This window comes from Poromitra crassiceps (genome assembly GCF_964638095.1).
Source record: "Poromitra crassiceps genome assembly, chromosome: 23".
Classification (NCBI taxonomy): domain Eukaryota; kingdom Metazoa; phylum Chordata; class Actinopteri; order Beryciformes; family Melamphaidae; genus Poromitra; species Poromitra crassiceps.
In genome coordinates this window covers 5,776,772-5,792,154 of record NC_139639.1, presented here as the reverse complement: position 1 = coordinate 5,792,154, position 15,383 = coordinate 5,776,772, and the positions used below count along the sequence as shown (strand labels likewise).

Below are 15,383 nucleotides of genomic sequence, written 5' to 3'. Positions count from 1 at the left end.
ATTTGACATGATCAGCTTTCTATGGTTTCTCCTTGTCACTAATGCTTCCCTGATGTGTGTCACTAATGCTGCCCTGATGTGTGTCACTAATGCTTCCCTGATGTGTGTCACTAATGCTGCCCTGATGTGTGTCACTAATGCTTCCCTGATGTGTGTCACTAATGCTGCCCTGATGTGTGTCACTAATGCTGCCCTGATGTGTGTCACTAATGCTTCCCTGATGTGTGTCACTAATGCTGCCCTGATGTGTGTCACTAATGCTTTCCTGATGTGTGTCACTAATCCTTTCCTGATGTGTGTGCTGTACAGTTTGTTCCTCTGATCGTGGAGGTGTGCTGTAACGTGGTGGAGGAGAGAGGCCTGGAGTACACGGGGATCTACAGGGTCCCCGGGAACAACGCCGCCATCTCCAGCATGCAGGAGGAGCTGAACAGCAAGGGGATGAATGACATCGACATCCAGGAAGATGTGAGTGACACGCACGCGCGCACACACACACACACACACACACACACACACACACACACACGCACACACACACACACACACACACACACACACACACACACGCACACACACACACACACACACACACACAGGTCATCCACTCAGCACTGTCACAGTAACTGCTTTGTAATCATCACTGTTTTAACATCATGTTGTCCTACTTCTCTTCTGTATCACTGCAGAAATGGCGGGATCTCAATGTCATCAGTAGTCTGCTGAAATCCTTTTTCCGGAAACTTCCAGAACCTCTTTTTACAAATGGTGAGACCCAGAGCCGTGTATATAAAAGAGTCACGACATCTCCATTCACTCCAATGGACCAGTTTTTTTTTTACTCTCAAGAGTTCCCGGAAGTAAGGTTCTGGATTAAGCAGCACTGTCGAGTTGCAGCAAAATGGACAGTTTGTGTTGTACTCAGTTTATTTTTTATTTATTTTTATCAGATTGTTCATTATCAGCTTTATTTTAGCATTCAAAAGTAGCGCGAGACCCTTTCCTGGCTGTTCATTGGTTAATGAGTCACGCATTTTCGTCATCCGCTGACATCACTCCCTCCCTCTCTCTAAATTGCTCTGGTGAGACCTTGTGAATTCACTGAAAATGATGACAAACAAGGCCACCTACCCAGGCTTTCCGTGTTCTTCGTGGTTGTATTCATCTTGAGTACTTGTGTGATGAATCATTTCCTGGTTTCAACAGAAAAGTATGGAGATTTCATTGAAGCCAGCAGGACGGAAGACTCAGTGGAGCGATTAAAGGAGCTCAAGAGACTGGTGAGTGACCTCTCATATTGGCTACAGATGTTTCTCAAGATTATATAGAGGTAGATTCCCTGCCTACCAACATGAGGGTTGCAGGTTCGAACCCCCGTGTTACCTCCGGCTTGGTCGGGCGTCCATACAGGCACAATTGGCCATGTCTGTGGGTGGGAAGCCGGATTAAGGATATGTGTCCTCCTGGCCACTGCACTAGTGCCTCCTCTGGTCTATCGGGAGGAAGCATGTGCTAGTCTACAACTCCCCCCCAGATCAACTGGGGTAGCCTAGGGAATTGGCCAAGTTCAGTGGGGTCGATGAGGGGATTTGTTTAAGTAGCAGTAAATGCAATACTGTATATCATGAACCCTAATATTCTGTCACGTGTTGTTTTTTTGCAGATCCTTGAATTGCCTTATTATCACTACGAAACCCTGAAATTCCTTTCTGCTCACCTCAAGAAGGTTTCTGAAAACTGTGAGAAGAACAAGGTATGACGAGTTCACAGGATCTCCATCACCGCTCCTACCCTCTCTCTGTCCCTGTCTGCTGCCTCTCAGATCCCACGCTCAGCGTGTCAATCCAGTGTCTCCTTGGGGGTTTATTCATGTAAATCTAATTTCGGTTAACCTCATCTTCTCAGATGGAGCCTCGAAACCTGGCCATCGTGTTCGGTCCCACCCTGGTCCGAACCTCTGAGGACAACATGACCAACATGGTCAACCACATGCCGGACCAGTGCAAGATAGTCGAGAACCTCATGCAGCAATACGACTGGTTCTTCACGGAGGAGGGTGATGAGGACCCTGTCGTATGTGGCAATTCACTTTCTCCCCTCCCACTATTTTTCTTCATTATTGTTTTTCTCTCATGCATAAATAAAGCCAAACTTGAGCTGCTAATTTAATACACATGCAAATACAAATGTGGGATTTCTTTCTGGTTGACAAAGTGAATTTGAGGTTGCATCCTCGTCGTTTCCTTATCTTCTCCCCTGCACTCTTCCCTCTCCTCTCCCTCTTCTCACCTGACCGTGTTGTTCTCTCCACCTGTGGCTCCAGACTTCAGCTGAGCAGGAGAGCACAGTGCAGTCTCAGCCTGTGCCCAACATCGACCACCTGCTTTCCAACATCGGACGCACCACCTCCTCGCCAGGTGAAGTCTCAGGTAACACTCAGCAGGAGTTCTCTCTCAGGAGCAGCACTCCTGCATTACCACAGCAAATATATTACCATAGCAATGATATTAGCCAAGGCAATACATCTCAAGTGAAATAGACTTGTAGCATGGAAGAAGAATGTTAGATTAAGTTAAGATTTTGTTGTTGTTAAAGCCCCAATATGTAACTATTTTACCTTAATATAACTGCTTCTAAATCATTTTGATGGTACACTGACTTCTAATATGCAGGAGCATGCCTCTGTCCTTCCACTCTGACAAACTAACAGGTCACTTTTATAGACCGTATTCGCTAACCCCGGACAGCGCCATATTGTTGACATACCGTCCTGCAGCTGACAACTATAGTAACGGCCTTATTGTCGTTTCTGTTCCATTACAAAATAGCGATAGTGATGACAGCAATAAAAACCCCAGAGTAGTTGTTTGTATGCTGCCGTTAATGCCTGTAATAATAAACAAAAGAAAAAACGAGGTGAACAGACTTTGCTGTGAGGAGCTGTCAGAAAGTTTCACCTGTCTCTCCTAACTATCCACACATCTCCTGTGCTGCTGACATATCCTCTGTGTCGCTCCCTTCACGTCTGTGGATGGTAGAGATAGAAACAAACCACGGGGACTTTATTGCTGTCATTACTACAGCCGTGTGTAACGCAGGTCACCATCCGAACACAATTGGAACGATACAGGTAACGCTAACGGCGGCTAGCTTCCTATAAAATCTGCTCTTACATAGGCTGTCAGTTAAAGCGGCTGCGCTATGTCAACAACATGGCGACAGTGGGCGTGCCCGTACGTGAGTGACGTCAATCGAATAAGGTCTATTGTGAAGAACGTATAGGAAGTGAAATGTGTTCGCTCTTGAGTGTATCGCTCTGATTAAGCAAGAATGATTAGCTGCGCGTATTCTTTAATAAAACAAGTTGACACGCCTACATTTGGGGATATTTGGAGCTTTTCCTGTGCCGGCGAATCGATATCTGAACGTACAAACAGGAAAGTCAGTAGCATCGTTAGCAGCTGTAATTAGCACTTGTAGAGGCCACTGTTGCTGCTCAGCACAAAGTTACATGTTGGGGCTTTAACGTTAAAGACAAAGGACATCATGTTTGTTTTCCATGATCAGTTTCAAATGCTTTGAGGCTAAGCAAGTCTACCAGATATTATTTGTGCTTCTGTTAAAGCAAGCTTTTTCAATCATTTTTCAATGAATACATTTTGGGGCTTGGCCATTGGAAAATTGCTGAAAAACACTTTGCAATATGTCAAGCTTTTTTTTCTTCCTTATCTTTTCTTTTTTTTTATTTTCTTTTTTATATATAAGTTGTTTTGTGTTGATCTTTTTTGCCCAAAGACACAAAATTGTCCTCAAGTTAGTTTTTCCGTTCACTTCTTCTTTGCTTTGTAATCTTTATTTCCCCTCTGGCTCAAGTCATTTTTCCCTGTGCTTTACCTATGTTGAGATGACGACTCCTTTTCTTTCAGTTCTTTTCTTCCCCTCTTCCTCGTCTCACATAAACCCGGCATGTTCTTTCCCAAAGAGAAAAAAACAGAATAATAATAACAAACCAAAAGAAAACAAGTGGAAGTTTTTAACCCTTCTGACCTCTGACCTCTGCCCTTCTGTGTGTAGTGTGTTGTTTCTCTCCCTTGTCCCTGTCCAGCACTCACACATTACCCACTGTTGACACAGGCCAAGTGGGCGGCGTCTATCACTCGGTGATGTCACTGATGGACTCTGTTTTGTCAGTGGTGGACAGCTGGGACTGTAGGAAGAAGGACGAGTGTTGTGCCCAGTGTAGCTGCCTAGTCTGCAGAAGCCCGCAGCTCTTGTAAATTGGGGGCGCGCGAAAGGAGGAAAAAAAGATAAAAAAGAAAGAAAGAGAAGTCGATGTTTGTCATTTTTCCTGTGGTGTTTGCACGTCTCTTCATATTTAAACGAATACCCCTGAACTGAGGGGATACAGAGCAATGCTGCTGTACCTTCTCTGAAAAGACCTTCTGCTGTCTCTTGTTGTCTCTTAAGCTGATCGCAAGGACAAGTAGCATGGTACGCTCCACCTCAGGTTCTCTCCCGGTCATGTGGCATCTGATCTGTCATGGTGTATGAGGGGTGGGGTGGGGTGGGGTGGGGATGTCGTAGTGGCAGGACTGAGCTGGCTGTTCTCCAGTACACATATTTACACAGATATAAACAACCACACAACCACACCCATTACTATTTAGAAGCACATGCACAAGCCATTAGCTCAACACTAGAGGGGGCTCTAAGCACATACATACAGTAGCTTTCCTAGAGAGCATTTGTTGCCATCAGCAGCCACAGGTCGTCTGTTTTTAGCTGCCTCCTTTTGTGTCCATCTGTTTGCTTTGCCGTTTGTCGTGTCTCCATTCAGCATTTAAAACATCACAGCATCAAAACAGCTTAGCTCCTCCTCCCGCTGTTTCATAACACAAAACAGCTTAGCTCCTCCTCCCGCTGTTTCATAACACACACCAGCTTAGCTCCTCCCCCCACTGTTTCATAACACACACCTCCTCACATCAGTCATTCACACCTCACTCACCCTGCCTCCCTATCCAAAACGCACACACACATATTCAAACGAAATTAGTCTACTAGCAGTCTAGTCTACTCGTACTTCTTTAGCTGCAGTATGTGTGTGTTATCTCCTTTTGGACGTTGAGATAGGGACATTTTGTGAAGTCTTTGCTTTGCCTTTTTCTGTTGGTACGCATTTTTCGATAGTTTTTTGTTGTAAATGAGATTTAGTAATAATAATGTTAAAGAGCACCACAGCTGTATTCCTACAGCTTGGAGTAACCAGCACCACACGTCGCACACTCAGCCCATCTGTTCAGCTCAGGCCCCCTTTAGTGGGTTAGTTAGAGGAAAGCCATCAGCCCCGCCCTCTCCTATGTGATGTCTTCTTTACGTTGGGAAAGAATGCCTGCAGCTGGTTGGTGGCTCCGTGTGATGATGCTCTGTGACTGGCGTGTTTGTCCGTGATGTGCCGTCGCTCCATCCAAACATGAGCATGAACCGCTTTGTGTCTTGGTTGACTACCGGGTTTCACATCTTCCTCCATTCCTTCACTTCTTCACCTCTGGCCTCGTCTGCCCGCTTCTCTCCACGTCTCCGTACACACTGCCTCCTGTGGTTACTCATGTACACTGCCTCCTGTGGTTACTCCTCTTGTCTCTCTCTACCAGCTGAAAGTGTCAACTGCTTTCATTCAGCTGCTCTCATTCTACTCATTGTCTGTCAGTGTCACTCAACGAGCATTCCATCTGCCTTTCCTCTACCTGCTCTCTTTCTCTTAATTGATGACTGTTTACAGCAAGTCACTGAGCTGGTAGACTATTATTATTAACGAGCTTTTTGTCTTTCATACAGATTCAGCATGTAGTGACTCCTCCAAATCAAAGGTAACTCTCCTCATTCTGTTCTTCTCTCCTCTCTGACTGAATAATTTTTTTTGGTCTTGCATTTGTGCGTGTATGCTAGCGCTGTCAAGGAATATTCTATATTCGAATATCTATTCGAATATAAAAATGTAAATAGTTGAATATGAAAATTAATAATCTAATTTATTATTATTATTATTTTATTTTATTATTGTATTATTATTACTGTATTAGTACTGACTGAATAAATATGGGAAAAAAACATGTTTATGTTGAAAGAATATATGTTCAAATAAATATACCAAGAAGTTATATAAGCTCTCTGGTTGTATTGGTTTGCCTTGCCACGCACGCAAAAAAAAGTATTTGAATATATTCAAACAAATATGTTTTGTTTAGAGGGAATATTCAAATATGATTTTGGGGCAGTTTTGGCAGCCCTCGTGTGTGCTGAATGTATCATGCTGTTGTGTTTGTGTGTCAGCAGGGCTTGTGGGGGTCTGGGAAGGACCAGTGTAGCAAAGAGATGCTGCGCTCCTCCTTCTTCGTCAGCCGCAAGCGTAAGAAGCCCAAGGACAAGGCTCATCCCAGCAGCTCGGATGACGACCTGGACGCTGTGTTCCCAAAGAAGGAGCCCCCGGAGGAGAGCCACCAGCAGCCTCCCTGGTCCCCAGACAGCCAGACCGAGGAGGAGAGGGAGCCCGACGAGACCAATGACAAGGAGACGCACAGGAACAGCTCCGAGGAACAGCTCGACAAAACCACGGGCAAAGAGTCTCTCTCTGACAGCCTGTCGCAGTCCTCTCCCCCATTGCCTCCCAAACACACTGCCCCCACTCTCCACACTGCCTCCCCCTACACCTCGCCCTCGCACTCCCCAAGCCTCAATTACCGCATGCCAACGATGTCGGACCAGCCCTCCAACTACGACGACACGGTGTCGGACCTCGGCACCATGAACAGCACCAGCTCCCAGGCGTCGGTGCCCAGAGTGAGGCGAGGCAGGGCGGCGGCGCTGGGACCAGAAGCCGGGCCCAGCGGGCTGGGAGCGGAGGTTTGCTCCATCACGTCGGACTACTCCACCACCTCCTCCATGACTTTCCTGACCGGAGCCGAGCTGAGCACGCTCAGTCCGGAGGTGCAGTCTGTGGCCGAGAGCAGGGGCGGGGACGACGCGGACGACGAGCGCAGCGAGCTCATCAGTGAAGGGAGGCCGATGGAGACGGACAGCGAGAGCGACCTGTCGGTGTTTGTCGGCGGGGGGAAAGAGGCGGGAGCCTCGGAGCAGTGCTGCCAGCCGGACCTGCAGGAGGCGCTGCGCCCCCTCCCCTCCTACAGACTCATTGAGTGCGACACCCTCTCCAGGAAGAAATCGGCGCGGCGCAAGACGGACAGCGAGTCCTCGCTGGAAGGAGCGCGCAGCGACAAAGATTCCAACAGGCTGTCGTGTGCGTTGGGGTCGGTGCGCTCCACGGGGAGCCTCAGCTCCTCGTCGCGCAGCGAGTCGGAGAAGGCGGAGCCGGCGTGGAGGCTGAAGATCACAGACCGGCTGAAGTTCCGTCTGCGGACGTCGGTGGACGACATGTTTGGCGTGGGCACCCAGAGGAGCCGCTCCCCAGAGGGCCGCAGCAAGAAGAAGAAGGATATCCGCCGCCGCCACACGATGGGCGGGCAGAGGGACTTTGCTGAGCTGTCGGTTCTGGGAGACTGGCCGCAGCAGCGGACGGAGCTGTCAGCCGTGGACCGGCTGAGGCCCAAGTGCAGCTCTCAGGACTTCTCCATCGGGGACTGGATCGCCCGCGAGCGTCACCGCACCAGCAACCCCGAGGTCAGCCTGGACTTCTCCGAGCACCAGGGGGCGCTGTGCGGCGCGGACCGCCAGAACCTCGGGGCGTGTTCCTCTCCGGAGCTCCTCCCACAACGTCCACCTGAGCTGTTGAACGGGGACGTCCCCCAGAGTAAAAACCTGAGCCTTTCGGCCACCGCCCACCCACATAAACTCTCCGGTGCCCAGGTGGTCCACTCGCGCTTCTATCAGTACCTGTGAGAACTTGTATCAGTACCTGTGAGGAGTGTTGAAAGAGTGAGTGTGGCTGTTTTGGGCTTCTCTGTCTGTGATGTGTACTTATTATGTCAGATGTCTGTCCTAGATGTGACCAATGTTAGTGAATGAGCATGTTGTACAGAAACTGTTAGCTGATGTCTGGAGTGTGTCTGTGAACAGAAACTGTTAGCTGATGTCTGGAGTGTGTCTGTGAACATGAACTGTTAGCTGATGTCTGGAGTGTGTCTGTGAACAGAAACTGTTAGCTGATGTCTGGAGTGTGTCTGTGAACAGAAACTGTTAGCTGATGTCTGGAGTGTGTCTGTGAACATGAACTGTTAGCTGATGTCTGGAGTGTGTCTGTGAACAGTAACTGTTAGCTGATGTCTGGAGTGTGTCTGTGAACAGAAACTGTTAGCTGATGTCTGGAGTGTGTCTGTGAACAGTAACTGTTAGCTGATGTCTGGAGTGTGTCTGTGAACAGAAACTGTTAGCTGATGTCTGGAGTGCGTCTGTGTCTGTGAACAGTGGGTGTGCTTATGAAGTGAGGATTACTGTACACAGGGATTGTTGATCTCGCTCACGTGTAAGGCATGGAACAAAACTTCATTTTTATCATTTTCTTTCTTTTCTTTGTAGTTTTCATGACAAATGACTTTGGGTTGTTGGCTTAAGCAGGAGTTAAATCCTCGCTGCTAATTCAAATCCCTGTTATGCTGAAGATTGAGAGGACCTATTGCTCGTGGTACAATGAGCCAGTGAAGTATGTGCAAAGAGAGTGTGAACAATGACCCTCAAGTTAAGACTGTGTAAAAGGTTAGCGAAGTGGCTTTAAGGATAAACTGACTTTTAGAATGAATAGGAAGTACCGTAGTAAAAAAAAAAAAAAGAGGACGACAGATTTTTAGTTTTGCAGAGGAAATATTTTTGTGTAAAGAAAGTTGAGATGTTTAAGGTCAGCGAGTCTTTCAGTAACCAAATGAAGAATGTACAGAGATGCTTTGCTGTAATACCGACTAAAAGCTTTAGTTGCTTGTTTGTTTCATTCTAAAGTGTACAGATCCCCTATTTTTCTCTGTACTTGAATTGTGTTTTTTGGTACAGCCTGTGTTTGGACTGCCTACAAACTCTGTGCTGTCAAGGGGCCTTTCCTAAAGGTACATTGTGTGACAAGGAGACACTGGACTTATGCAAAATGAAAATACTGTTTACTCATCCCGTTTGAAGTGGTCTAAAGAGCGGTGAACAACGTCCCTCTGATGCAACATGTTGTGCTGTGTGTTCGTTGCTGTGCTCGTGGTTTCATACATCTTGTCAGTGACGGGCAAAGATTGCAAAAACAACAACAAAAAAAGAGAGAAAGAAGAGAAAGCTAAAGAGGAAGAAGATATGACTAATCAAATCAGAAATCATATTTCTTCTCATTTGGAAGTGCCTCACAATGAAATGTAATGGGTGCCATATCGTCTTTGTTGAGATACATGAAGATGTTACTGTGAATGACATTTTTATTATCGTTGACTCACACAGTCGTTCTACAGGTTGATCTAACAAATGCCGAGCTTCCATTCCTTAGGCATTCCACTCTGGTCTTAATTATGTTTTATACTTTTGTTTTTGTTTAGTTTTTTTTTTTCTTTTTCCTTTTGGATTTTAACAGAACTTGAATTTTAAATATTCCCTGTAAAATAAGTAACTTAAATGTGTATATAATTGCCATGTTTTAGCTGCTTTTCTTTTTTTCATTTCCATCAGATTGCGGGGGTTTAGTACAGTATTGTGAGATGTGGCTGTGGGGCCTGCGTGTGGGTGTTGTGGGCGGTTAGGTACTAGTTGTCTATGGAGAGGTCCCTGCATGTGAAAACACTTTCATTGAGTTGGACCATTTGTACCAATGCTGTGTGCCCTCCAAGACAGAAGGGGGCGCACACGCACACTCCTAAAACACTGGAAATAAATCTTGTCAATGGCAAAGGTTTGGGTTTGTTTTTTGTACTTGCATTACCAAAGCATCTATATAGTGTTGCAAACATCAGAGGAATAACCTGCGTGTTACAATGCATAGTCTGATCTTAGATGTTTGATATGGTTGATATGAGAACTAGATATGGTCTTAGGTTTCAGATATGGTAATAGGATACGGCATAGTCTTTCCCTGTTTTAAAGGAAATGAATGGAATTTTGAAATGGACAATGTGTCTGAACCCTGTAAGTTCCTTAATGGCACTGTAGTTATTGTACCGTACGCAATATTTTTCCGGATGATGGCAAAGGCTGGAGGCATCCTCTCTGCCTGTGATTGGCCTAGCGTCAAACATTCATCCAATCACATTCGCTTGGCTATCCTGCGTCTCTTTCTACAGTCTGTGGTCAGACAGACAGCAGTTTCGCTTACTAGCATGCATGAAAGACGCCACTGTGTGTTTATGTTTTTGATATAGTCTGGTCTCTGGTTTATAATGCTGCCGCTACTCTTGGCAGTGCACATACATGTAGCCTACAGACAAATAAAAAAGAAAAGATAAAAGATTAATGAGAATTGATCAAGGGTTATATAAAAACAGTGTCAATGCCCATTTACTCATTCTAACCTGCTGTTTGCCCAGCCCTTCATTGGGAAATGCAGCTTTATGGAGTGGGATCACATGGAGATGGTCTTCAGAAACTTTGATGAGATTGACAGTAAGTAAACATTGTTTCAGATACATGGTGTAGTTGTGGAAAAATTGTGTGTGAGTTTGGAAGAGGAGTGCACCACTAGGTGGAGACATGCATCCATAGCAGTGTTGATTTCGTAGACGAAAACTGAGGAATGTTAGTCGACTACTTATTTTCACTGGTGAAAACTAGACTAAAAATGTTAGGGAGGGACGAATTGGGAAGAGATCCAATCAGAAGAGAATAAGAAGTTAAACATCTGTGTCTGTATTGCACATTCAAACCTTAAAACAATTCCAGAATAACAGATTAATATATCTTTACAATAAGTTTGGAAATTCTATTAAATAGTTACGGTTTTCTTTGACTAAGATGGGATGAAAATACTTAGACAGTTGACAAAAACTTGACTAAATAAAATCAGGATGAGGTTGACTAAATATGATAAGAGTTTAAGAAAAAGTCGATTATAGCTCACTCAGATGAACATGTGAATGTTGTGTGATATGCAAAGGTTGTTGGTTCAATCCCAGCCTCAGGCAGTTTCTTAAAAAGTACTCACATTATAAACTGCATCAGTGATCCTTCTTTATCATCATCAGTAGTTTGAACACTGATAGAAATAAGCTGATGAAGGAGACTAGTCAGTCCCTGACTCTAGCTCAACTCACTGGTACAAATCTCACCTGTCTCACTCTTTATGCTCTGTGTTATTGTCATTGTATCCAGTGTGTAGAAATCAGGAGATTAACTCCCAACAACTCATAGCTCAGTCGGCTTGGCGGCTGCGTACTGACTCTGTCTGACAGGTAAACTGTTGGTTCGATTCCCGATGGAGGAGACATATTACAGCACTGCCCTGAATTTAACCTTACTAGTGTAGCGCCTCCTACAGGCAGATACACAGAGCGACACAGCGCCTCCTACAGATCCACAGAAATGGACACTGGACACACTGCAAAGAGATCCAGACATGTCATATACTGAGTCTAGAGCAGTTTAAAAAAAAAAAAAAAAATTTACACCTAGCGGCAGCCAGAGCAAGAACCTTTTATGATTGAAATGTCATATTTATGCCTAGTGGATGAAATTCAACTGCTAAAAGGGGTTTTAAGGGGGTATTTAAGTTAATAAGAAACAACATTACTGGGTCCAAGAAATTTCCAGTAGACTATTGTGTCACCTAGTCTAAAGCCTAAAGAGTAAATGTGGGTGACACCAGAGGTTTAGCGCAGGTTTAAGCAACCATCACCACCACCACCCCCAAAGCTGAATCTAACTGACTGTACCTGAATGCAACGTGGGTCTCCTCTGGGTGAGAGACATTACAGAGAATGTGAGAGAGAGGGAAAAAAGTGTTGGCATTGCCGGAGTTAATGGGGGGGCCAGGGGGGCCAGGGGGGCCAGGTTCCCCCAGTAGTAAAAAAATAAAAAATGCTCACCATTTTAAATCTCCATATGACTGTCTGGCTGAATATGATCATACAATGTATATCCACTTTGACAAGCATCACAGGTATCTAAAGCTGTGACAGGGGGGCCTCTGACAGGGCCTTGCTGCAGCCGCTCCCTCCCTCTGGAATGCCCTCCCCAGTCACATCTGACAGGCCAAAACTCATTGTCTTTCATACTCATTATGTCATCTTTCCAAAAAAGCTGCGGATCTTAAACTTTAAGCAACCACCACCACCACCCCCAAAGCTGAATCTAACTGACTGTACCTGAATGCCACATGGGTCTCCTCTGGGTGAGAGACATTACAGAGAATGTGAGAGAGAGGGAAAAAAGTGTTGGCATTGCCGGAGTTAATGGGGGGGGCAGGGGGGCCAGGTTCCCCCAGTAGTAAAAAATAAAAAAACAAATAAAACAAATAAAATAAAAAATTCTCACAATTTTAAATCTCCATCTGACTGTCTGGCTGAATATGATCATATAATTTATATCCACTTTGACAAGCATCACAGGTATCTCTTTGCTAAAGCTGTGACAGGGGGGCCTCTGACAGGGCCTTGCTGCAGCCGCCCCCTCCCTCTGGAATGCCCTCCCCAGTCACATCTGACAGGCCAAAACTCATTGTCTTTCATACTCATTATGTCATCTTTCCAAAAAAGCTGTGGATCTTTTACATTTAATAAGTTGATTGACATTATGACAAGCTCCATGTAGTGGTGGTGGAGCAGGAATTAAACGAGCCATCTGTATGCTTCCACGTCTCTATGTGGTCGACATATCCATCGCACCACCAGCACCACCAGCTCCCCTTCGTACTCAAAGCTCTTCGCTGAGAGCTGTTATCTTTTTCGTCTGTCACTGTTCAAAACTGACTGAGCCTTGAACCCACAACCTCAAAAGTTACTGAGGTTTGAAACCACAAGCTAAACACTGCTGGGCAGTAATGAAACTCTCTGAGCCACTGGGTCAGACTTCTTAAGATGGGTTTCTCAGAGCATTTCATTCTTTCCTCTGGCTGTTGCTGTTTAAAACTGACTGAGACTCACCCCAAGACCGCAAAAGTGACCATGGAACGTGCATGCAAGGGGTGAAAATAAATATATTGTAGGCGGAGTTCCCAGCATGCTCTGGGGTAGATGTGTTTGCTTTGGGAGGTTAGTTAAAGGACTTCCTGTTCTATATGTGTGATGTTAGTTATCTGCAATGTTATGTGTCGACTAATAGTGCTGTTCTACATGTTAATTACATTGCTTCACAATGTTGAAATGTTGGCACCATGGGTGACTCTGGTGAGCAGTTCAGTGACCCCTCTGAGATGCTGCATGTGGGTAAGTGTGTTCTAATACAATAAACAGTATTTTCTATAGTAGGCGCAGGATCTGCTAATAAAACGCAGGTCGTCTCTCTGCCTGTGCTTGTTGCAATATTTCCTTTTGATAGACCCTTCTCACGGGGGCCATTTTGTGTCGAGAAGCCAGGGTAAACACAGGTGCAAGCAAAACACTAATGAGGGTTTCCAACTTCCATGATTGGGATTTGGAAACCCTCATTAGTGTTTTGCTTGCACCTGTGTTTACCCTGGCTTCTCGACACAAAATGGCCCCCGTGAGAAGGGTCTATTGAGTGGGCAAGACTCATGTCTGAGTGGGCAATGCCCACCCCTGCCTATAGCTGAAATGGGCCTGGATTCCATTCATGATGAGATTACCTTATCCAGCGCAGCTGTTGTGGATTACCACTTTAAGACACTTAATTAGCACCACCTGGGTGTGATTGTTCAGGTGTGGCTGGTTTGACTGAGGCTAAGGGCTCTTAGACACTTAATAAAAACCTTTTTCTGGTGGAAAACATAAGAAGTTACCCTGTTCTGGTAGTCAAACCAGCTGGCCTAATGGACACAAGGTGTCTGATTTTGGATCAGAAGACTGAGGCTTTGCACAGTCAACATAGAGTCTTACATTATCATACATGATCTAAAATAAATAAAATAAAGTCATCTAATCGCTGGATGGAATCCTGAGACTGAATTAGCGAGGTAACCTTGCATGCATGTTCCAGTAGGAACCTTTGTCAGAAGTATATATATTACTTCCAAGAGATTATTTTCATTCAAGTCAATAACTGAGGGGTTAAGACAGAGGACTCTGAAGCAGGCGTGCCGAGATCAAACCCTGCTTGGGGATGTCTTTTTTCTCTCTGAACATGGCCCTTGGGGGAATGTCATAGACCCTTTCCACGGGGGCCATTTTGTGTCAAAAAGGCAGAATAAACACAGGTGCAAGCAAAACACTAATGAGGGGTTCCAAATTCCAATCATGGAAGTTTTAAACCCTCATTAGTGTTCTGCTTGCACCTGTGTTTACCCTGCCTTTTTTACACAAAATGGCCCCCAAGAGAGGGGTCTATGGGCAGGGGTGGGTAATGCTCACTCAGACATGAGTCTTTGCAACCCCAATCAAAAGTTGGGAAGATACTGCAACAAGCACAGCCGGAGAGATTATCTCCATTTTATTAGCAGATCCTGCGCCGTGTACAACACAAGACTACTGGAAATACTGTTTATTGTTGCATTAGAGCACACACAGCATCTCAGAGGGGTCACTGAACTGCTTACCAGAGTCACCCATGGTGCCAACATTTCAACATTGTGAAGCAATGTAATTAACATGTAGAACAGCACTATTAGTCGACACATAACATTGCAGATAACTAACATCACACATATAGAACAGGAAGTCCTTTAACTAACCTCCCAAAGCAAACACATCTACCCCAGAGCATGCTGGGAACTCTGCCTACAATATATTTATTTATTTTCACCCAAAACCAATGGAGAAATTCAATATGTTGCAGGAGGGGGCAGCTGCAGCAAGGCCCTGTCAGAGGCCCCCCTGTCACAGCTTTAGCAAAGAGATACCTGTGATGCTTGTCAAAGTGGATATAAATTGTATGATCATATTCAGCCAGACAGTCAGATGGAGATTTAAAATGGTGAGCATTTTTTTTTTTTTAACTACTGGGGGAACCTGGCACCCCTAGCCCCCCATTAACTCCGGCAATGCCAACACTTTTTTCCCTCTCTCTCACATTCTCTGTAATGTCTCTCACCCAGAGGAGACCCACGTTGCATTCAGGTACAGTCAGTTAGATTCAGCTTTAGGGGTGATTGCTTAAACCTGAGCTAAACCTCTGGTGTCATTCCACATTTACTCTTTAGGCTTTAAGCAAGATGCCACAATAGTCTACTGGAAATTTCTTGGACCCAGTAATGTTGTTTCTTATTAACTTTTATGATTGAAATGTCATATTTATGCCTAGTGGATATAATTCAACTTGGTTGCTAAAAGGGGTTTTAAGGGGTATTTAAGTTCATAAGAAAC

The 15,383-nt window shown here is 45.2% G+C and overlaps 1 protein-coding gene across 1 annotated transcript in view; it reads left to right on the top strand.

The window, feature by feature from the left end:
• Positions 1 to 8,815, top strand: part of arhgap21b (Rho GTPase activating protein 21b) — a 48,985-nt gene extending 40,170 nt beyond the window's left edge. Inside the window, exons 16-23 of the mRNA XM_083658917.1 lie at positions 310 to 468; positions 690 to 768; positions 1,207 to 1,280; positions 1,664 to 1,753; positions 1,906 to 2,073; positions 2,324 to 2,429; positions 5,839 to 5,870; positions 6,337 to 8,815. Of these exons, the coding sequence (XP_083515043.1) occupies positions 310 to 468; positions 690 to 768; positions 1,207 to 1,280; positions 1,664 to 1,753; positions 1,906 to 2,073; positions 2,324 to 2,429; positions 5,839 to 5,870; positions 6,337 to 7,896 (2,268 nt within the window). The 3' untranslated portion in view covers positions 7,897 to 8,815. The remainder of the gene's footprint in view (positions 1 to 309; positions 469 to 689; positions 769 to 1,206; positions 1,281 to 1,663; positions 1,754 to 1,905; positions 2,074 to 2,323; positions 2,430 to 5,838; positions 5,871 to 6,336) is intronic.
• Positions 8,816 to 15,383: the final 6,568 nt, after the last annotated feature.